Source organism: Alexandromys fortis, unplaced genomic scaffold, assembly GCF_014885135.2.
Source record: "Alexandromys fortis isolate MF-2015 unplaced genomic scaffold, M_Fortis_MF-2015_v1.1 scaffold_82, whole genome shotgun sequence".
Classification (NCBI taxonomy): Eukaryota; Metazoa; Chordata; class Mammalia; order Rodentia; family Cricetidae; genus Alexandromys; species Alexandromys fortis.
This window is the reverse complement of record NW_026067963.1, coordinates 3,951,837-3,974,584: the sequence shown is the minus strand read 5'-3', so window position 1 is coordinate 3,974,584 and position 22,748 is coordinate 3,951,837. Positions and strand designations below refer to the sequence as shown.

Genomic DNA, 22,748 nt, shown 5'->3' with positions numbered 1-22,748 from the left:
TGCACAGATGTTGCCTTCAGCAATAGGGTTTTACAAACAGTTCAGAGAGAGCAAACACTAGCTTTGGCAATAGCCTGGATTGTTTGGGGGGTTTCCTCGGGTCCCCTTCAGCCAAAAATTCAATTATATGTAACCCATTCCTAACACTGAAGGTTTCGTTTGGTGGTGAGAGAGAAACTAGCTGGGGCGCCATCTCTCCTGTTATTTGGCAGTTTCATTTAGATCCCTTCATGCACATATATTTAGAGAGCTTCTACTGTACTAGTTTTCCATACAACCCCTCTAATGGCCCTTACTTTAGCTGTCTTTCCCTCTTCTCTCTCTCTCTACACATAATCCTCTCCTTCTAGTCCCCATTCTATTTGTCCATAAATATTTTATTTCCCCTTCCTCAGGAACTCCTTCCCTTCCTGCTAGGCCCTTACTCTACACCTAACCTCTGTGCTTATATAGGTTGTAACTTGTTTATCAAAGACTCAAAAGCTAACACATAAAAGCGAATAATACTATCTTTGTCTTTGTAGGTCTGGGTACCTTAGTTGGGATGATTTTTCTTCTAGATCCATCCATTTACTTACAAATTTATGCTTCCATTTTTTTAAAGTTGAGTAATATTCTATTGTGCAAATAAACTACCTTTTCTTTATCCATTCATTTGTTGGCAGACATTTACATTCTTAATGTGTTTTAAATTGAAATAGAACCTCTCCCACATCCTCACCTACTTTCAAGTTGATAGCCTCTTTCATAAAAAATTAATACTGTTGTACACACACATGCATACACATACACATACAGAAAACTATATGAATACACCATGCTAGGTATGTTTTTATATTGTTGGGGTATATGTAGTTTCAGGGCTGATAACTCTGTATTGTCAACCAAGGAGGCTTATCCCTGAGAAAGGCTTCTTCTCCTCCTTCTTCTTCTTTCAGTAGTCACTAGCTGTCTCTAGCTTTTTTTTTTTTTTTTTGAGACAGGATTTTTCTGTGTAACAGACCTAGCTGCCCTAGAACTCATTCTTGTAGACCAGGCTGACCTTGAACTCACAGAGATCTGCCTGCCTTTTGTCAGCTGTTTGATCACAACGATGTCATGTTAGGTATCAGGAAATCAGTTCTAGATCTTTCTATAGCACTTCATCTCATTCTTGGGCTAGTCATTGCCTCCAGAGTGCAACTATGTTCACAGCTGCAGATAAAATGACCTAGGTGAGAAGCACAGTCTGGAAACAAACTTGCTTGACAAATTCTTGAAGAGCAAAGTTAGGAGTAGTGTCCTGCAGGAAATCCCACACTCTCTCAGCCATGCGAGATGGAGAAAACAATACAGTACCACCAAAGGACAAACACTGGACATCCTCTCTTATGTGTGATTCTTAGCTAGGAGTCTTTAGGTCTTGAGTATAGACCCTGGGGTGGTGGCAGAAACAAGGAAAGTCAAAAGGGATCGTAGGGTTGGGGATCCCTAAAGAAGGTAATGGTGGGGCACAGGAGCTATGAAGGGGACACAGGAAAGCAATGGGGAAATTTTTGCTGGGACAATACAGAGGAAGAGGCCTGAAATAGTATAGGCTATTGCTTAATTGCTTCCCAGGACTTGAAGAGTTGGACCCTAAGAGTGAAGACAGCATACACTTTGGACACAGGCCTGGAGGAATCAAACTGGAATTGACCTAAACCCCCCTCCCCGAGGACTGGCTCTCCTAGTTTCTTCAGATTCTATGCAAGCTGACTCAGGGGGAAAAAAAACAATCAATAGTTCTCCCCAGCTGTAAAGCCTACAACTGTAATAATGACTGGAATAAAAAGATATTCCCACGGGTGCAATAGCGCTATTTATATCACGGGGGTGGGTAGGTAGCCAACAGCCATCTAATTGGACTTAAGACTTGCTCAACAGGAAAGAGCTCATGTCTGGTACTGTAAACGCAGCCAATTACTCCTGGCTGGAAAAGTCATGGACCCTAAAGGAAGACAGAACTAGAATAATTCTCACCTGCATTCTAAATACTTACCCTTATAGCCACGGATAAGTGTAGTTCTCACCCTGAACCAAAGACGATCCTTTCTGTAGCAGATAGAAACTGTAACAGAAATCCACAAGCCTCCAAAATACAGAGAATAACTGACCGCGGAGTGTCCAGCTCTAATTGACACATCTACCCACAACCCCTACAGATGAGGCTCAGGGACTAGCATGGAAGAGGGGGGCAGAAAGACTGTCAGAATAGGGGACCAGGATGCCTGCCCTGAGATAGTGGCTTCTATGTATTAGTGGCAACCTACACCCGTGAAATCTTAGCCGTGTTGTTGCCTAAGCAGGACCCACACAATGACAAGGCCAATTGACATGTTAATATGTGGATGGGGTAAATCTCACAGGGCTCCACCCCTAAATAAGCATCTACATGCTGACGAGAGAGAATTTCTCCAGGAACAAGCCTCATTATAGGTAATCCCAAACAGTCATCCCTACCTACATACACGTATGAGCAACACTCAAATGGGCTCAGCAGGATATATAGATGTGTGTGTGTGTGTGTGTGTGTGTATATATGTGTGTGTGTGTATAGGCATATATGTGTGTGTTATATAATACATGATATATAACACATTTTATATAACATACACATATATTTATAATAATAAAGAAGAAGAGGTCATGAATTTGAGAGGCAGTGGGAGGACACAGAAGGAGTAAAGGGGGGAGAAGCACAGGTGTCACATATGAAATTCTCAAACACTAGAAAATAAAAAAGGAACTCACAATACATTATTTATACGGGTAATTATGGAATTGATGTGAAGTAGAAATATGTGGTATAAGAAATTATAACATGCATGCTGACAATTTGAAATAACAGAAAAATCACAAAATTCAACACATGAAGAAGTATATTACAGAAATTGATTATAGGCTATTGCACAGTAGTAATCTCTTCAGCAGGCTTACGTAACAACCTTTAACAATATGTTGATACCTTACATCACAATGAATCTCTATTGTTGGATTTCTTGCGGGGGGCATGCCTCTCCACAGAGAAGATGTTCACTCTTATTTTCTGTGGGGTAGAGCTATTCCACTGAGGCACCCACATGGGCTTTCCTGGAAATTCCCTCAGTTAAAAAAAAAAGTAAAAAATAAAATGTATTAGCAAGTAGTCATGCACTCAGGCATCCTGTGTACGACTGAAAACTCTCTACTTCTTCCCCAGCCGTTCACCTCTCAACCCTCATGTAGAACCAGTTCTGCTCAGTGGGAATTCTGATTTAGGGAATTTGTTTAGGTTTCAGCATTTGGCTTTGTAACTCTTTAGGAGTGATTCTGGATATTTTTCCTTTCTTTTTTTTAAATTTCAGACATTTAGGAGTTTTGTTTTGAGGAATATTAAACTGTTGGACTGTTGGTATTTGGAACTATAACCTTCATAACTGTTGTGAGTGCTGGGGTTCTCACACTGACTCTTCCACTTCCCGCTCCCGCTGGCTGGCAGTATTCGCAGTGGGGTAGCAATCCTTCTAATTGAAATGAAGAGCCTTTGAGTAAGACCAAGCAGGCTGGGTCAGGATTTCAGGGCAGAGAGTCCTCTCCACTGTCCGTTCTATTTATATGCACATTCAAACACTACTAATGTCATCTGGACTCTGTCCCTTCTTTCAGGGTGTGTCTGGGAGCCTCCAATCTCTGAGGCGTTGCCTCCAGGATCATTGATTCTGTTTTACAGGAAAGGATGAAGGAAGGACATTGGGTGTCAGAGTGCAGTGATCTGTGACTGTCACTCAATTCAAAAATCAGAGTGGCTCCCTATGATTGTGCCATCCAGCCTTCCACAAAGTAGAGGTTCTGCTCTTTGTCAGACTATTATAGTGGGGTCACATGTGCTCCATTGCCAGATAACGCACATTTGTTCACTGTTTCCCAAATGCAAGGCTAAAATGTGCTTTTTGCAGCTTGCTTACATTCATTTTCCTTTCATATTAGTAGCTTCATTCCATGAGTCTAGTCATTGATTGATTGATTGACCTACCCATCCCTCCATCCATCCATCCATCCATTCATCTGTATAGGATGCCTACTACACAGTATAATGTGCCAGTCATGAGCCTCAAACTCCAAGAGCTGAGAAGTTATCCCAAGGTACCATGGACCTGTGTAAAGATAAGCTATACAGTGGGTGATCACTATCAACCCCATGCTCTAAGAACGAGGAGGAGAACAACAGGAGGGTGTGGTTTTGCAGGCACCATCAGAGCTGTGGTCTGAATGTCATACCCCTACACATTTATATGTTGCATCTCTAACCAATGTGACAGACAGTATTTGAAGAGGACTTGGTCATGAGGGTCAGTACCCCTCACTAGTCTAGGCTGGTGGCCCAAGAACCCTTGGGATCCATCTATTCCCCCTTTCCACCACACTGGGGTTTCAGGCACATGCCACTGGCAAGGTGCCCACGCTCTTGTAAACAACTTCTTACCCATGATCCCATAAGGAACTCTAATGAAACTCATTGGGATGTTAAAAATATGAAACTAGAGATCAGGTTTGCTGGGAAGAGGAAGGGAATCTGTACGAGGCGGGATGGGGACAAGAGAGAGTAACAGGGTGACTATAGCTGGAATAAATTATTTACCTGTGTGGATAAGAGTAGGGTCTGATCAAAGGCGGCACACTTGGATCTTCCTGGGAAGGGGAAATCGAATAGATTCCACTGGTGGACTGGGGGCTGGAGAGAATGGGAACAGGAGGGATCACGTTGGGAGAGGGGAATGGAGGAGGAGAACTGGAAGAGACAACTGGAAAAGGGGGCATTTTGGGGTGAGGTAGGAACCCAGTGCAATGGAAACTCCAAGGAATCTACAAGGGTGACCCTAGCTAAGACTCTTAGCAAGAGGGGTTATTTAGCCTGAACTGGCCACCTCCTGTGACCAGGCAAAACTTCAAGTTGGGGGAGTTGAAAACCAAACCAAGCATATAACCTTTGGCCTGCCATTTGCCCTGCCTACAAAATGTGCAGGGGTAAAGGTGACTCAGAGACCTGAGTTTGAACAAACATGACTGGCAAAGAAAAAAAAAAAAGTCAATGAAATGTTTCCTAATAATGTTCTGCTATACTCATAGAGTGGACCTTAGTTAGCATAATCATCATCAGAGAAGTTTCACCCAGCCACTGATGGAAACCACTGCAGAGACCCACAGCCAAACATTAAGCTCAGCCCCAGGAAATTCTGCAGAAGGTGGAGGAAAGATTGTAGCAGCCAGAGGAGTCAAGGGCTTGCAATTTGGAAAGCAAATGAGCTTAATGGAAGCAAACATGCAGAGGAGCAGCAAGGGGGGACTGGAGAACTATAGACACATACTACTGAGCTAATGACACTTTGGGATGAGATTCCAAACTAGGGGTGCGTTTTCCCATAGACGATGGATGATGGGCTTAATCTGGAAGCAGCAGGAGCCCAGGAGAAGGACAGGCTCTAGAGTCCTTTGAAGCACAGATGGGTGAGCCTCCAGGAGCAAGCCCTTCCCAGCTATCTATGCCATGGACTGCTCACAAACTGGAGTCTCTTCCATTCCCACCCTACTTCAAGGGCTGTTATTAAGAATATAGAATGTGATGAGAGTTTCTTTTCTAACAAACCGAGTCGATGAAGTCAGAGTTTATTAAGGTAGTTAGTAGACGCTGAAGTCAGTGGCCTGCTGAGGTCTATTGCCTGGAAAACAGCAGAGTTGTATACTATCAGGTAGATGAGGAAGATTAGCATGCTGAGGCTCCAAGGTCTTGAGAAAGGATGCTGTACTTCCTCAGTGAGTGCCAGCTGGTAGATGAGGCAGGAGAGAAACCTCCAGCCATGTAGGCTACTCATGATCCGCTGTTATTTTGATTGACAGGTGTGGCAGCTGTTCCCGATGCCCTGGACCACTCCTCCTCCTCAGCCCTAAAAGATGGGGAAGGGGCGTGTTACACATCGCTGATTTCTGACATCCGTCATCCACCTCGGGAGGACCCTGCATACTTTACAGGAATCCTTCAGAAGGAAAATGGCCACATTACCACTTCAGAGAGTCCTGAGGAACTGGGGACCCCTGGATCCTCCTTACCAGAAGTGCCTGGGATGGAGTCGCATGGCTTATTGAGTTCTGATTCGGGAATAGAGATGACTCCTGCTGAGTCCACCGAAGTGGACAAGACCCTAGCTGACCCCCTGGACCAGATGAAAGCAGAAGCCTATAAATACATTGACATAACCAGGCCGCAGGAGACAAAAGGCCAGGAGCAGCCTCACCTGGGGCTAGAAGACAAAGACTTGGACTTAAAAGACAAGGGCACCGAAATCTCTGCAAAACCGGAAGGGGTTAGTCCACTTGAGCAACCAGTTCCTGTGGAGGGGAAGATCATCAAGGACCACTTATTTGAAGAATCTACCTTTGCTCCTTACATAGATGATCTCTCTGGTGAGCAGCCCAGAGTACCTCTGGTCTCTGCCCCTGTCAAGATTACCCTGACGGAGATCGAACCTTCTGGCATGACTTCCACCCAGGAGACGACCCCTGAGAAGCAAGACCTGTGTCTGAAGCCAAGTCCGGATACAGTCCCCACTGTCACTGTCTCAGAGCCCGAAGATGACAGTCCGGGATCTGTCACTCCTCCATCTTCTGGAACAGGTAAAGACATTGATAATTCTTCACTTTGGGAAACCCCAGGCTATGGGGGGGTTGAAATCTCAGAATATGAAGGAACAAAGACTTACATCCAAAATACTTGCTTTTGTGGTCCCTTTAAATCACATTTTCTTAATTGACTTAGCAGGCAGGCAGCCTTTTCAAGTCTGCACCCATTGTATATAAGTTTCAGACTGGGGTTCCCCTTAAAGTCTTGTTGCGTTTTCTTTGTAAAGTGTTTCTGTCATTATTTGATAGGGAAAGGGGTAAGGACGACATAATAGAAACATCAGCAGTGTCCCATGGCCCTGAGCTCAGAGCACCGAAGTGCCACTGCTTGGAGATTAGCTTTTCTCCCATGATCCACTGGGGCTCTTGGAGGCATTATGGGGAAAGGATGGTGTCTGGGTGACCTTGTGCAGGATATGCAAGATGCCTAATACCGTCTCTGCATCTGTGACACAGAAAAGGTTGGTGTAGGAGGGGCTTAGGTTCCTTTAGGGGTGGTACAAGCAGGAAAGGGAAATCTCAAGAGGGACAATCCTCCCTGCTCCTTTCAATCCTGGCACTGTGGCTTTACTCTCTTTCATTCTGTGGAAGTCTACCTGTGATTGCATATTTGAGACTGAAAAAAGTGTTTTGATTAAAACAGGAATTTCTAGAGTCTGGGAAGAGAGTTTAGTAAGTAAAGGTACCTGAATATTGGTGTGAGGACCCGAACCCAATCCCTAGCACACAGGGAGATAGAGATAGGTGTGATGGCACATACTTGGAACCCTAGTACTAGAGAAGCTGAGACAGGAGGATTGCTGGAGATTCTGCTCAGCCAGCCCTACTGAACTGGGAGCCCGAGGTCTCAGAGAGAAGCTTATCTCAGGAAAAAATTAAAAAAACAAAAAACAAGGTGGATGGATGGCTTCTGAGGAACATCTAAGGTTGTCCCTTGGCCTCTACACACTGCACACATATGCACTCTTACAGAACCTGTACACACACACACACACACACACACATGCACAGAGGGGGAGGGGAAGAGAGAGGGAGAGAAGGAGGAAGGGAGGGAGGGAGGGAGGGAGGGAGGGAGGGAGGGAGAGGAAGACAGAGAGAGCTTAGCTAATGGATCTGGCCCAGCTCTTGCTTGTCTAGCGTTCCTAGAAAACAAAACTGTGCTAGCTGTTTGTAGCTCTTCATCTAGGGGTAGAACCTTTTGAATGCCCTCTATCCTTGTTGGCATGTAGACTGGTGTTGCCATTCCATAGGTCTTGTTTAGGTACCCACATAGCTAAGTTTTCATGGGTACAGCTTCCCTGTCACATCTAGAAGATAGTGTCTAATAGTAGGGCATCCTGGTCCTCTGCTGGTTCCAATATTTCTACTGAATCATCCATGATGTTCCCTGATGTATAGGGGTTGAATTGCAGACATGCTAACTGGGACTTGAACTTCCATGGCAATTTATCCTCTGTATTTTGGACCAGTGGTGGAGCTCTCTCTGTACAAGCCCCCACCGGCTTCTTTGGTGAGGGGTGAGAACGACACTTGAATATGGGTACCAGCATAAGTATTTAAGATACAGTTAGAAACTGTATTAATATAAGAAGGTGTCAGTGGCAGACTTCTAAGTAGGATTCCTTCAAGAAAGAAAGGCTTGGCCTCTAGGGTCTAGGACATTTCTAGCCACAAGCAGTTAGCTGGGTTTACAGGCATATATTCCCTCCTATTCAGCAGGCTTTAAGTTCAACCAGAGAGCTTTTGGTTACCTCTAAGATGTGTGTCACTACTGCACAGTGCTTAGAGACTGGAGAGAGGAAATTACCAGAATATACTATCTAGACTAACTGAATTGGCAAACTCTGGTTTCCAGTGAGAAACCCTGCATCATCATACATAGAGGCTGATGACCAATATCAATCTCTGACCTCTGTATGCACACACATGCTAACATGTATGAACATAACACAATGATGATGATGATGCACCATTGTCCTGACATTTTGAAGTAGCTCTCTTGTGACTGTTCTTTCAACCTCCCGTGTACCAAGCACTGAAAAAGTTGCCAGGGTAGCGACAGTGAGGCTGTCTTCCTTGGCTCTCCTTTCTTTCTGTGACACTGAAGTCTACGGTCACTGAGAGTGAGATGGAGGATAGTGACAACAGAGACTCACCACACCATCCCCTAGGCTGCAGCTCTGCAGAATGCGCCGACACCCACCCATCTCCCGCTGGATGCAGGAGCAGGCCAGCTGGCACAGTCTGAACTCCTAGGAATGCCAGACAAGAACTGAGCCAGGCCCACTAGCTCAAGTGATCAGGATCTTTCACCAGAAGAAAGCAGAGTGAGATGTGTCACAGGGAAGACACATCCTACGTAAGGTCGCCCCCTCCATCGTCCCTTGAATCAGCTCATTGTCTGACTGCCATACTTCTGTGCTGTGGAATCCTTGCCCATGTGCTCTCCCAGCCCCAACCCGTCTGAGTGGCTGTTGACATCTTTCCCTCACTCACATAAATTAGAGGCTGTGACTCCTTGTTCCCCTCTCCTCAGTGTAGCAAGTCCTTCTGTGTCCTGCCAGCCAGCTCCCAAATAGTGATACAGAAACTCAGTTACAAAGAAAGGGCCCACTACTTTATTACTTATCTTGAAAGGGAATCTTATAAGGAGTTTTAAAGGAATCACAAACCTAAACTTATATATGGAAAAGAACCAGTCAGCTCTACTTTAAATCTTGAGGGTACATAGCCACTCATCAATAGCTTTTATATCAGGAAATTGAGGGCAGAAATGGGTATGGAATTTATCACCAGCACCTTTGGTCATCAACTAAACCCAGCAAGGAGAGCTAGCAACGATCAGGCCATTTCGTATTTTTGAGCCTAGCCTAATGAGTCAGACAGCTCAGCTGTGTGTCTTTCAGCTTCTTTTCTGGGGTTATTTATCTTCAAACTATTAACAAGGCATCTGGTCTAACCTGATGCTATTTTGAAGCTTTGTTTTAGCTAATAGTACGGGACTGCCTCTTTTCAGCACTAAGAGAATTAGAGCCAGCCTGGCTCCTGGACTCAGGTGCTTTCCTTTTAATCACTAACCTGAGCAACTCCCAACACGGAATTAATTTATAGGCCTTAGCTATGGGACATATCCTTGTGTTTATTTTTATTCATCAAAACTCTGAACAGGCAATCATTGTTGTTATTAATTAGACAATACAGCTTATGGAGGGGTCATCTTCTTGACAATCCACTGGTAAAAATGCCCAGTAGAGCAGAATGTTTCTAAGAGATAAACACACTTTATTACAGGCAGTGGAGGTCTCCCCACATCCACTCACACCGTGCCAGATACCAGAGAAAGAGAGCCGCAGCAAACACGTAAAGGCACAGCAGAAGCAAGAGACACTCTGGGGTCTGCCGTCCTGTGTGTGACCTTGCCTAAGCAAGATTGGCCCATAGGTCTGGTGGGCTGACACATGGAATTTCAGTTGTCAGCCGCTGGTCCTCTGGCATGGCCAATGGCATAATATAACTACATTTCTCCTTTTTCCTTCCTCCCTCCAAACTCTCCTGTATACTGCTTCCCACTCTCCTTCAAATTCATGACCTTCTTAATGAATTCTTATCACAGGCGTAAACGTCTACCCGTATATATTCCTAAGTATGACCTATTCAGACCATATAATGTTAGTTGCATGCTTTCGAAAGAAAGCAGTTGTTTTAAGACACTTAAAGCACAGAGTACATCATTTCTCTACTCTGACGATTGCTCTCTCTACTCAGGTTAAAAACCTCATGAGCTCTGACACATCCCTGTCTCCGCCTCTTCTACCACACTCCCGTTATTTCCAAGTCCTTCCAGACATCATGGTAACTGGAGATCGTAGCAGCTCCCACCTCCAGGCCTTTGCATTGCTTGGCACACTATTCCTTTGGAAATTAAGTGTTAAGTCTGGGTCTGCCTCTCCCAGAGGCCTCATCTGACCTCCCTATTTAAAGCTGAACCCTCATCCCAGGCTGTCCAGAATGTCTCGAGAATGTCTGACTCCCTTACCTAGCTCTGCGTTTCCTTCACAGCACTTGCTACCATCTAGCATGCTATGCACTTCACTGATTTTTTGCATACTGTTTGTGAGTCACGATCCCTTACCATTCGGTTGTAAGCAGGGCAAACGTCCCTGCTTAATAGATCGATGATGCCTAAGGTAAAGTTAATGCTGCTTTACTGAAAACTCTAAAATATTTGATCAGATTCTCACAGAACCCTAGAGCCACAGATGATACAGTTATAGCTAATGTGCTTCTCTTGCCTCCCTAGAACCCCACAGTGACCCCAATGATTTTCAGGAAGCTTTGGACAGTTAGTTCTTGCCACCAGGTAGGGTCCGGAGATAGCCATTCCAAGATACCCAGAAGAGAGGCCCTTGCCATAGCAAGACAGTAGCCAGCTCCTGAACATGGTTGTCATGGTGATCCCAGCAGCCAAGCTCAGCAGGGTTGCCAGTATGGCCTCCAGGCCATCTGGGGGAGCTTCAGGCAGAAAGCAGACTCTTGCCCCAGGGACTGGGGTGACTCTAAGTTGCTGTCTTCTCAAGAGGCGGCGGGGGAAACATGGCAGTGGACTGCCACAATTGTCAGCCCCGTGGGATGGTAGAATTGAAAAAACCTCACGATCCACTGGGGGGAAAAAACGGCAAAACCTTTGAATTTTATACTTTAAAAGTAAAAACACTCCTTTGGAAAATGTAAATCTCAGAAGTCTAGTCAAACCTGTCTTATCAACTGAGAAGGCATGAGTAGCCAGGGGCACAGAGGGAACTTTCTTATCTCTTTATGTTGGTAGAATCAATTAGGGATATGTGTCCATTTGATTATCTGATCAAATGTGTGGAACTGAGAAACTCCCCCCTCGGGGGAGGGAGGATCAGAAATTAAAACTTCTAGAATCTTTGGTGCATTCAAACCGACAAAAGAGCCAAGACTCTGTTGCTAAGAAATGGCAGGGTCATTTTATAAAGCAGCTGATTATGATGGATAGGTATGTAAAACACTGATTAATTGGGCCACAACAATAATTAGCTGTAGTTTAGGTGGCCTGTCTCTCCAGCAAAGCCCTGGAAACAGACTATTTCTGTACTAATGAGATGTGTGTTTCTCAAGCAACGACAAAACATCCCCCCTAATGGAATTTTGTTTTATTTCTTTTCTCTCTGTCCATCTGTCTGTCTGTCTGTGTGCTTCTCTGGCTCTCCTTCACTCTGTGGGACGACAGAACCATCTGCTGCAGAGTCCCAGGGGAAAGGCAGTGTCTCTGAGGATGAGTTGATCGCTGCCATTAAAGAAGCAAAGGGGTTGTCATACGAGACCACCGAGAGTTCAAGGCCAGTGGGCCAGGTGACCGACAGACCCAAAGCCAAGGCCAGGTCCGGATTGCCCACCATCCCCAGCCCTCTGGACCACGAGGCCAGCAGTGCGGAGTCTGGAGACTCGGAAATTGAGCTGGTGTCAGAGGACCCCATGGCCTCGGAGGATGCGCTGCCCTCGGGCTATGCGAGCTTCGGCCACGTGTCGGGCCCGCCCCCCTCTCCCGCCTCGCCATCCATCCAGTACAGCATCCTGCGGGAGGAGCGCGAGGCCGAACTGGACAGCGAGCTTATCATCGAGTCCTGCGATGCCTCCTCGGCCTCAGAGGAGAGCCCCAAGCGCGAGCAGGACTCGCCCCCGATGAAGCCAGGCGCCTTGGATGCCATCCGCGAGGAGACCAGCACTCGGGCTGCAGAAGAGCGGGCGCCCAGCCTCCAGGGCCCTGCGGAACCCAGCCCGGTGCTCAGCTTCACTCCTGCTGCCCTCCAATCCCGCCCGGAGCCTTCTTCGGGCGACGGAGCCCCGGCCCCCGAGCCACCCACTTCACAGCAGCCAAAGTCTAAGGAGGAAGTTGAGAGTTCCAGCCAAAGCCCCGCGGCCACCGAGGGTCCTGAGCCGCTTGGTCCCAGCCTTGTGCCCCCTCTGCCCTTCTTCAACAAGGAAAAAGGTAAAGGGGCAGCTTTTTCCAACCAGGGTTGTCCCTCCAGAGTCCTCCTGGGGTGCACTGAGGTATCCGCAGGGAAGCTGAAACTGTCACCATGGTGGGGACACAGCTGGCAGACTAGTGGGCATGGGAGGGAAAAAGAAGCTTGACTCACAAGGGGGGCAGACGGCAGTGGCACTGGACCACGAGGCCCAATCACAAAGTGTTTTGTGTACTCCTGGGACCTGAATTGGTGACCGCACTCTTCCAGGCTGGGCTTCCTCTGTGGAAAAGTAAAGTTTTGCTTGGAATCTTCCAGGCTTGTCTCCTATTTCTATCTTTTTAAAGACAGGGCGTGACACGATCTCTTCATTCCTAAACTTGCCTTTTGCTCAGTTTTGCCTAAAATGGGCCGTGAGGAGCTCAGCTCCGTTCTTTCTTATACCCAAGCAGTGAGAGGTTTGTTTTTCTGAGTTCTAGATGATCAGAAAAGACAGGAACCAAATTTTCTCTGTCCCCTAGCAGCACCTAACACGACTCAATAATTTTTAAAGTCGCTTATAGTTTAGAATTCTATTTACTCTAGTCATTAGGGTCTCCCTCTTAATGTCTCCCACCTGAGAGACAAACCCAACAGCTGGGGCTGTGTTGCAAGGAGAAAGTCTTCAAATGAAATAAGTCAGTATTTTATCACCCTGACTCCGAGGGTATAAAGGAGATTTCTCCGCCGTCTGAAGTTACCCACCGAACCTGATTGAGATTCATCACTCATTTCAGGGCTAAAAGAACCAGAAGAATAGATGAGGCACTGTTTACTCTCAAGGGACACCTTCACTCCAGGGCCACTCTTATCTTCTCTGCTTTTTGCTTCTTTACAAGTTTCTTGCCCTCTGAAGACAAATGATTTGAAAGGTACACCCCTTGGCCATGCCTTTGCTAACCTAAAGTGTGACATATAAAAACAGAGGATAAAATCTTTCTCAGGATAGACTGGAAGCCAACACATGAAGCAAAAATATCACGTTAGGATGGGAGGGTCTGGAGGGATGAAATAAAATGATAACTTTATTATATGATTTCAGAGGCCAAGATAAATGGTTTTTGTTATTATTGTTGTAGTGTTGGGAATCAACCCAGGGCCACTGAGTAATAATCCCAGCCTGCTGACTATCCAAATAACTATCACCAGAATTTATGTATATTATTGTGCGCAATAGGAGGACATTTGAAGTCAAATGTAAGTAAGAGTGTGCATTTGTCTGGTGACTGTTGATACTAGTTTAAAGTATTTTGCCACCACTCTGACTGGGAAAAGGAAGAGCTCTGTGGCTTGCAGGAGCTGTGGGCAACAGCAGTTCAGTCTCCTGGGTCTGGTGCTAGAGTCACAGGCCTGTGTTCATGTCATGTAACACATAACAGGCATGTTTCCACTTTAGTCCCCAAGGTTCCCGAAACAGTCCCTATGTGGACAATGCTATTCCAACACGTTTATCTCCAAGAATAAGTGAGTCTGAGGACTGAAGAAAAAGGTGAAATTTGCAGGCCCACTTCTTTCCCTGGGAAATCTGAGAGACAAGCCCAACAGCTGGGGCTGTGTTGCAAGGAGGCCACTTGTTGGTTCCTAATACAGGTCTTATAGTAGCGCTATCAGCATCGTGAGGTCCTATCAACCAGGTGGAGTTGTTGTTGTGGGGCCCCATCTTCTTCCTGGAAACGTCAAAGATTGCTGCAGGAAAATTCATTGTTCTTTGTGGGAAACTTAAACATTACTTATACAGACATATATTCAATGAAAGGTATGATAGAGACAAAAATAGGTATGAAGAAAAGTAATATTTTCTAAATTCTTTCTTCCTTCTGTCCCATACCATGGCTCCTGACATGAGAGAGAAACTCCAAACTTTTATTTTAACAGCATGCTTGGATTTAGAGAAGGACGGAGCTAGAGTCCAACTCCAAAACCAACTTTGATTTTTAAGTGAGTCATGATTATTATTTTATTTAATATTCAGAGATTCTTACCCTCAGATGACCTGTCCTCACAAGTGATAATTCTCTTTGCTTGGTGATCCTATCTGGATAATTATCTTTTCCTCTTTAGGCATCTAGATGTCCAGGGTCTCTTGACTTTTTGAAGATGAATATTTTCCTGCAACGAGAAGAACAGAACCCTGCCCCAACCCTTATACTGTTTCCTTACCACCTGATCGGTTGTCACCTTTGTGGATGAGCCGTCATTCCTCTTTCTCAAGAGATTTGTCTTTTTCAAACCAAATCTTTATTGATTTTGATGGTATCCATAACTTTTCTTTTCCTGTTGAAACAAGAGAAAAACCCCTTCTCTAACGTAGCACATCTCCTGGCTTCCACTGTGAGGTCAATATATCCTTGAGATACACCGGCTGATTCAATTCAGAAGACTTTTCTATTATCCAATGTCTCTCTGTACTTAGCTCCTTCACAGTCAAAAAATTCAAAGAAAACACAAAAATATATATAATCCAGACTTTCTGTGTGTATTTCATCTTTACGTGGCTGGTTTTTACTCTATTACTTTTTAATATTTATTTTATTATCTTTATTCCTTTAATCTATGACTGTCTGTCTCTTTTATATTACATTTACTGTCTCTTTATTCTTTTTCTTCTCTCTCCCAAGCCTATGTACATTTTTTAAACAGACTGTGACCCATTTGGAGGTCTTTTATGTCTCAATCTGTCCTTAGTGTGAACCTGCAAACCTTTTCTGACCAGAACGGCTTCTTAAAATGCTAAGATCTTCTTAAACACTTAGGCTGCGGCATTACTAGGGTATGTATGGCACTTCCTGACTGCTCTGCATAGTCCAACATGGTGGAAGTCCGTGCACATTGCCCCAGTTCCAAGTATGCAGCGGATCTATGTTGAGCCATTAAGCAGTTTGTAACAGGCTGCTTACAAACCCCATTTAAATGCTTGGCCTCCTGAAAGAGCCAGAGGTTGTGCTGGTAGCGCAGTCCAGAAAACCAGCATAAACCACATGGCTTTTTTTTTTTCTGCTACCACGGAGTCAGGAAAACCTCTCTTAAAGAAGCTGCTGCAGCACGCTGCCAGCAAACAGCAAGAAGTTAAACTCTGTATTTTTGTGTCTAGAATTACTCTGTCTCTCAGGTTTTAAGTGGATTTCAGTTGGCCACATGGGTGCCAATTTGTTGTGGAAGGGGACTGCTTGTTTGTTTCCTGGTTGCTCAACCCCAAAATAACCACATAGAAACCATGTTATTTAAAACGCTGCTTGGCCCATTAGCTCTGGCTTCTTATTCTAACTCTTACGCCTTAATTTAATCCATCTCCATTAATCTGTGTATCTCCACATGGCTGTGGCTTACTGGGTAAAGTTCTGGCGTCTGTCTCCAGTGGGGCTACATGGCTTCTCCCTGGCTCTGCCTCCATTCTCCCAGCATCCAGTTTGGTTTTCCCCACCTACCTGTTCTACCCTATCAGGCCAAGCCAGTTTTTTGTTTTATTCATTAGTGGTAATCACAGCATACAGAGGAGAATCCCAGATCAGGGCTGCCTTCCCAGACATCAGCTGAAGACCTGTAAAACTGCAGTTCTGGATGCAAGGCTTCAGTGCACTTTTGTGACCAATCTAGGGTCATTCAGATCTCCGTGCCAGCTTCCCATACAGCTCAGACCTTCCACTGCCAAGTTTAGACACTAAAGAGAAGAGAATGGCAGTCTTTTCAAAAGATCAAGGGGTACCAGGGTGAGAAACCTCTGCTCTCTTCTGCACCGAGGAGTCCTTTGAAATCTAGTCTCCCACTGAAATTCACTGCTCAGCTGCACCATATGAAAAGGCCACGCTGGAGAGGCCAAGCCCTGGAGGCCTGGGAGGATGAGTCAGCACCACCAGAAGGTGATTTGGGCAGGCGAGAAAGCAGAGATGCTGCCAAGCTTCCCCCAGGCTGTTCTTAATCACTGCTGCTAGCCAGGAGGCTGGTGCTTAAGCCAATCATGTCTGCCCTGAACGGTGGGGTCACCAGCTTTGTGGTTTCCTGCTCAAGTCCAGTGAAACATTGGTAGCATAAGTATTTGGGTTTGTGCCTCGCAGGTAGGCTTCCTCGTCCTCCAACTTTAGAGTCTTCTGACTGACGCTACTCTACATTTCAGGACTAGGAAACATTTAGAACAAGACTCAGCTATCTGATGGAGTCATGGTGAGTGATCCAGGGATACCAGGCATTGTAGTCCCAGGCCTGTGCTTTGGAACTGCCTCGCCTTTCAGAGCCCTCAACAGCTGCAGAGCTAGAGATATTATTCTTTATGTCTTATTTTCCCTCCTGTGCGGGCCTGCCCTCCAGTGCTCCGTGTTCTCCCCTCCACACCTCAAGAACAGACTGTTAGGGCCATCAGACTAAAGGGGGAGGAGGCCCATTTCCATTTCTGCCAGGTTACCTCAAATCTCGGGAATGTGCAAATGAAAGACTAATTTTAAAAATCCTCAATAAAACATTTAACACCCAGAGTGACTCATCAGGATAGGTGAGTTCTGGGCTATGGCAGTTGGCTGTCACAGTCCCACCTAAGGCTGTTCTGAAAATAGTGACTCTCTGCTTGCCAAACGTATAGCCTCCTTTCTGTCGAATTTTTCTTGTCCTCTCTGGTAATTTAATGGTGTCGTCCTGATCAATCTTTAAAATATTGTACGGACAACAACAAAAAAACTATTTTCAATTAGAAGAAGGAAATAAATCAGAAACAAAACAAAACAAAAGCTGGTTATAGGAAGATGGCTGGGCAGTTAAGAGCACTAATCGTTCAGTTCCCAGCACCTAGGTGAGATGACTTACAAGCTCCTCTAACTCCAGCTCCAGGGGTCCTAACCATCTCTTCTGGGCTCCAAAGGCATTGCAACCTCACGCACATGCCCACGTATGTACATGTAAAAAAAATAAAGTTATAAAAAGCAAAATATTGGTTAAAAAGTAATGAGTAATTTCATATGAATTTTTATTATATGAATGATGTAAGATTGTGCATATTGTTTTGTTAAGTTTATATAATTATTTTTTTTCTGAGGCAAGGTGTCACAAGTTGCCTAAGCTGGGCTTAATCTGACTCTGCAATCCAGGCAGACTTTGATCTTGCAATCCTCCTGCCTCTGCTCCCAAACCTCTGAGAGTACAGTTCTGCCCTCCTAGGCCCAATTTTCTAGCATTTTCTGGAGCAGTAAGCCAAAGGGACACTACCAGCTCATCTGGAGGCCCTTCACTTCCTCTCAGAGCTTTACTTCTCTTATTCCTCTGAAGTTTCTCCTTCCTGGTTCTCATCTTACTTGTCAACCTCTTTTCCAATCTTTTGCTGCCCTTTTACTATTGCTGAGGTGTTCCAGAGTCCTTGCCTTTTTCCCTCTTTCAGGTCCTCAATCCCAGGGCTAATCTCCCCTGTGGCCTTTCAGCTAATGGGTTTTCTGTGCTAACTGCCCAGTCTCTTGCTTTGGAGACCTCCTCACTTTTGAGCTCCAGGTTCATTTCCTCACTGCGATTGGGCAACTCACAGACTTCGTGAATTCAGTACATCTGTGCTATCCATCAGAATCTTTCCTTTCTGTCTTCTTTCCTTTACAAAGCAAATGAGGTGATGCTATTTCTGTTTCATTCGTTCTCCATGATTATAGCTCTCATGTTCGAAACATGCTTGGGGCTGGGGCTGTAGCACAGTGTGGTAGAGAGCTTGTCAAACACTCATAAGGCCCTGGGCTCTATCCAGCCCTGCCCAAACAAGATTTTAGGAGGATATTCTGATAAAAGCTACTGCGGTCTTAAATCCCAATACCCTTTGATCCAGCCCCTCTTGCCATGGAACCAGCTGCACAGCAGAGTTTGAGAGGAAACTGTGGCAGAAAACGTTTGTCTCTTCCTTAGGGCAGTGTTTCCAGGAAGGCTACAGATGGAGGTCTTGACACACAGACTAGATTTTCACCTGCTGGATGCTGATGGGGCTTTTGCTGTCACTTTTCAGCACGGCAGATTGTTTCTGTCCCACAGTATCTGAGGGAGAACCAAAAGCGGTAGGATCCACTTACTTTTCTTCTTCTAATTCTAAAGCTAACAGTCATTACATGTATCTACTCATGTGAGACTGTATTAATAAATCAGGCCCTAAAGAGTCTTGGGAAGTCTTTTCCTCTCACGGTAGAAATGCCAGCATCATCAACCAGAGGCCTGACGTTCATCCACATCAGCAGCCGCTCCGCTTCAGTTTTTATCAAGATGGACCGACCAGTAATTCCCTGATGCAGTCTGCTCTTGTGTCAGTGTGGGCCATCATATCAGTCAGGGTGCTCCAGAGAGGAAGAACTGAGTATGTATTACACAAGGGGACTTAGTAGAGCAGCTTATACCCTTGGCACTGAGCTCTCTAGCAAGGGCTGTCAGCACGCTGGGGAGGCTGAGACCTGAAGCTGCTCAGGTCAAGAGCCTGCATGCCTCATCAGGCCTGATCTGGCATGAAGGTGGGGATGGTCCCCGGAGAGCTGCTAGTCCTCAGTCTACATGGGAAGGCTGAAGAAGCTGGGTTCTGATGCTAGCGGTGTCAACAGGATAGACACTCCAAACAGCAAGAAACACAAGCAGGCAAGCAAGGAGTCCTGCTTTTCCTTGGACTTCTTCATAACTAGACTTCCACTGGAAGATACTTTCTCTGATAGAGGGTCATCCTAACTCAGTTCATGTTTCCCGGGAATGTCTTCACAGACCCACCCAGAGGAGTGTCTCTTGTTTATTCCAGATCTAGCCAAGTTGACAATCATGAGGCCCATCACAGCCATCCAGATACTTAGAGACATCAAGTTTTCCACCGAAGACTGTTCTGAGCACCTAAGTTAATTTCATGAGGCTTTTCTTAGTGACAGAAGATGCTCTCCTCTGAGCATCCCAGGAATGAAATTGCCAGCAGTCAGTCCCGTCTATTGTCTTCCATTTGTTGGCTTTCCCTCATGAAGCATACACAAGGTTAACACTGCTCAAATCGCATGTGGATCAATACTTTTAAAACACTGGCTTTGGGGGACTGGAGGAGATGTTCTTCAAAGTCATGGATAAAATTGCCCCAAATTGTGGTAGCCTCTAACATTTATTATTTATTGGATAGTCTTGAAACTTCTTCTCCAGGGCATGATTCTTGTACTCTTGCAATATTTCACTGTCAAATCTTGAATATAATAAGCCCCAACTCATTAGTAAATTTGGCCTGGACATGGAAGGGATGAGGACTAGCTACTATGATAGATACAAGTAAGTCTGGAACTTGTCCATAGAGAGCGTTCACAGAGAGCTAAGATTTTGGTCTTCTAAAAAAAATGACTCTATCCAGGCTTTTTGTTCCTCATAGAAACCATCTTCCCATACAGAGTTTAGAGGACATGACACACACACACACACACACACACACACACACACACACACACACACTTCTAATTTTCAGAGTCAGAGGCTCCAGAGGATTCCCTTCCCCTTTGGAAGGTTCACCCCCCACCCCTTTCCACTAATGTTGAGATACCCATAGACAGCTGTCTACACTCTAGAGTTTTTCTTTGTGATCACACAAACACTCTTAAAATTCAGGCAGGGTAAATTTCACTCCAAGATATTCAGCCATTCTGAAGCAAGACCTTCATCTTTGATTCAACCAATATGGCACACATGTGTAACACAAACATTGTAGTTATAACCATGGCAGATATGAATTCATCCTCTTTGGGAGTTGAAGTGGGGTCTGAGAAGGGCTGACTTTGAAAAGGAAAGAAAGGTGTGAGAGAGCGCCTGGCCAGGGTGGCACTTATTGACCGATATGAAAGTCAGAGAAGCTCTTGTAAAGGACAGAAGACAATTATGGCAAGAGCTGATTAAAGAAAGTTCTAGGTAGCAGAAAATGAGGCAGTCAAGTCCTAGGCATATTCTAGAGATGGAGAAGAAACGATGGCCAAGGCAGGGTCCAGAGAGGGGTTGGTGGGCTGGCGATGCCCTTTCTTCCTCACACCATGGGCTGAGTTAGGTCTTTCCCAAGCATTCTGGGCAGACATGAGAGAGCTTTAAACCAGGAAAAGATGCTGCTTTCTTTGCGTTTTGTATCTTGGTGATATAGGGAGGAAGGTTAGGGGAGAGACAAGTGGGAAGACAGAGATAGTTGGGAAGTTACCACAGGAGTGAGATGGTGGGGTGACGGAGAAATAGCAGTGGAGAAGGAGAGCAATGGGTGGACTGGAGCTATTTGGGAGGCTCATATATTGGACTTACTCTGCATCAAAGGGAAATATTTGTTCTCCAAGGCCTTCTAAATGTTATTTCAGTGTTTGCTAGCAAGGTAATTATAAACAGGTGCAAGCGTATTTATATGGGAAAGGAAATGCGTATAAAGTTAGATGGTACTACTTTAGCCATTAGACCCCCGTGTCTGTGTGTGTGTGTGTGTGTATGTGTGTGTGTATGTGTGTGTGTGTGTGTGTGCGCGCGCGCGCTATTGGAAAACTACCCATGGGTGTTACTAACATCTTTAATGGCAAAGATCTAGGGGATTATTGCATTTAGGCGACCATAATAGTTAGGTGACTGACACTGGAGCTAGAATAAGGGTCAGATTTAGCCCTTTGGGCTTTAAATGTGGCACATCATGAAGGAGAAAGGAATTATGGACTGCCAAGTCATCTCTTTAAACAGAGTTGTATAAAAGCTTGGGTAGGGGCCAGGAAATTACAAGACTCCAGAATGCCTACAGAACAGTTAAGATATAGATAAAAATTATATTAACAGTGTCTACTGCTGTAATAAAACACCAGGACCAAGGCAACTTGTAGATGAAGGGGTTTGTTTCAGCTCACAACTCTCAGATAATACTTCGTTGTTGAGGGAAGTGCCAGGGCAGGAACTCAGGACAGAAACCTGAGGCACAGGCCATGGAGAAATGCTGCTTATGGACTTGCTCTTCATGGCTTGGTCAGCCTGCTGTCTTATACCACTCAGGACAACCTGCCCAGGGTTGACACTGCCCTCAATGCACTGGGCCCTCCTACACATCATTAATCAAGAAAAATTCCCCCCACAGACTTGCCTATAGGCCAATCTTAGAGGGACATTTCTTGGTAAAGATGCCCTCTTCCTAGATATGTCTAGGTTTGTGTCAAGTTGCACAATGGACCCCTTGTCAAGTTGATTCACAAACACATTGCTTATTAACCTATAATTTTTTTCTTTCTTGATAAATCACAAGATCTCATATTAATATCAGTATTTCAATCAAAACACTCCAATTTTTAAAAGTCCTGTAGTCTTTAGAAATTCAAACACTTTAAAAGTTTAGTCTCTCTAGAACATCCAAAACCTTTTTCAAAGTTAAAGCCTCTACAATAGCCATAGCCTAAAACTCTAAACTTCTAAGTCTCCTAGTTCAAAAACATCTGGATTGTGGGCTCCTGTAAAATCAAAATTAAGTTAAACACTTTCTTTCTCCAAGAAGGACCAGTCGGGGCCTAGTTACATACAAATCAAAGAAAACAGAAGTCCAACAATGTGTCAAATTTCTGGGCTTCACCATTGTCTAGGCTCTAAAAGGCTTGCCACAAAACACAGCCTGTGCCTCAGGCTCAGGCCAGCTCCACCCCATAGTGAGGTTGCCCTTGGTGATCTTCCTGTGGTCCTGCCTTCTCCAAGCTGCCCGGGTCTCTGGTGCAGCTGAGCAGCATTGTCATCAGTAGCCTCTCTCCGGCTCTCTTCAGGGACTCCGCCGCTACATGGTACCAAGCCTTGATTTCGCTCCATGACCCTTTCAGTCCTGGAACTTTTACTTCCGTTTAGGCAGTACACACACCAAATGTCCTCTCCTGACTTCTCATGGTGCTAATCCTCAGCTGCTCTCCATGGCCCTTCCATGCTTTCAAACCTCAAAACCACCCCAGAGACTCGTATATTGCCACCTTCAGCTGTCAGCATGAGGCACAGCCTCGACTCCCTCTGCACTGCAGTTAGCGTGTGCTGACCTCAAGGAAGTATTTCCAGAAGATTTTGCCTCAATAAAATGCTGGTCTCTTCTTAATCACAGCAAATGCT

At 45.2% G+C, this 22,748-nt stretch overlaps 1 protein-coding gene across 1 annotated transcript in view; it reads left to right on the top strand.

Moving 5' to 3' along the window:
* Rtn1 (reticulon 1) overlaps positions 1-22,748 on the top strand; it is a 195,956-nt gene that overhangs the window by 93,350 nt on the left and 79,858 nt on the right. Inside the window, exons 2-3 of the mRNA XM_050153575.1 lie at positions 5,896-6,669; positions 11,930-12,688. Of these exons, the coding sequence (XP_050009532.1) occupies positions 5,896-6,669; positions 11,930-12,688 (1,533 nt within the window). The remainder of the gene's footprint in view (positions 1-5,895; positions 6,670-11,929; positions 12,689-22,748) is intronic.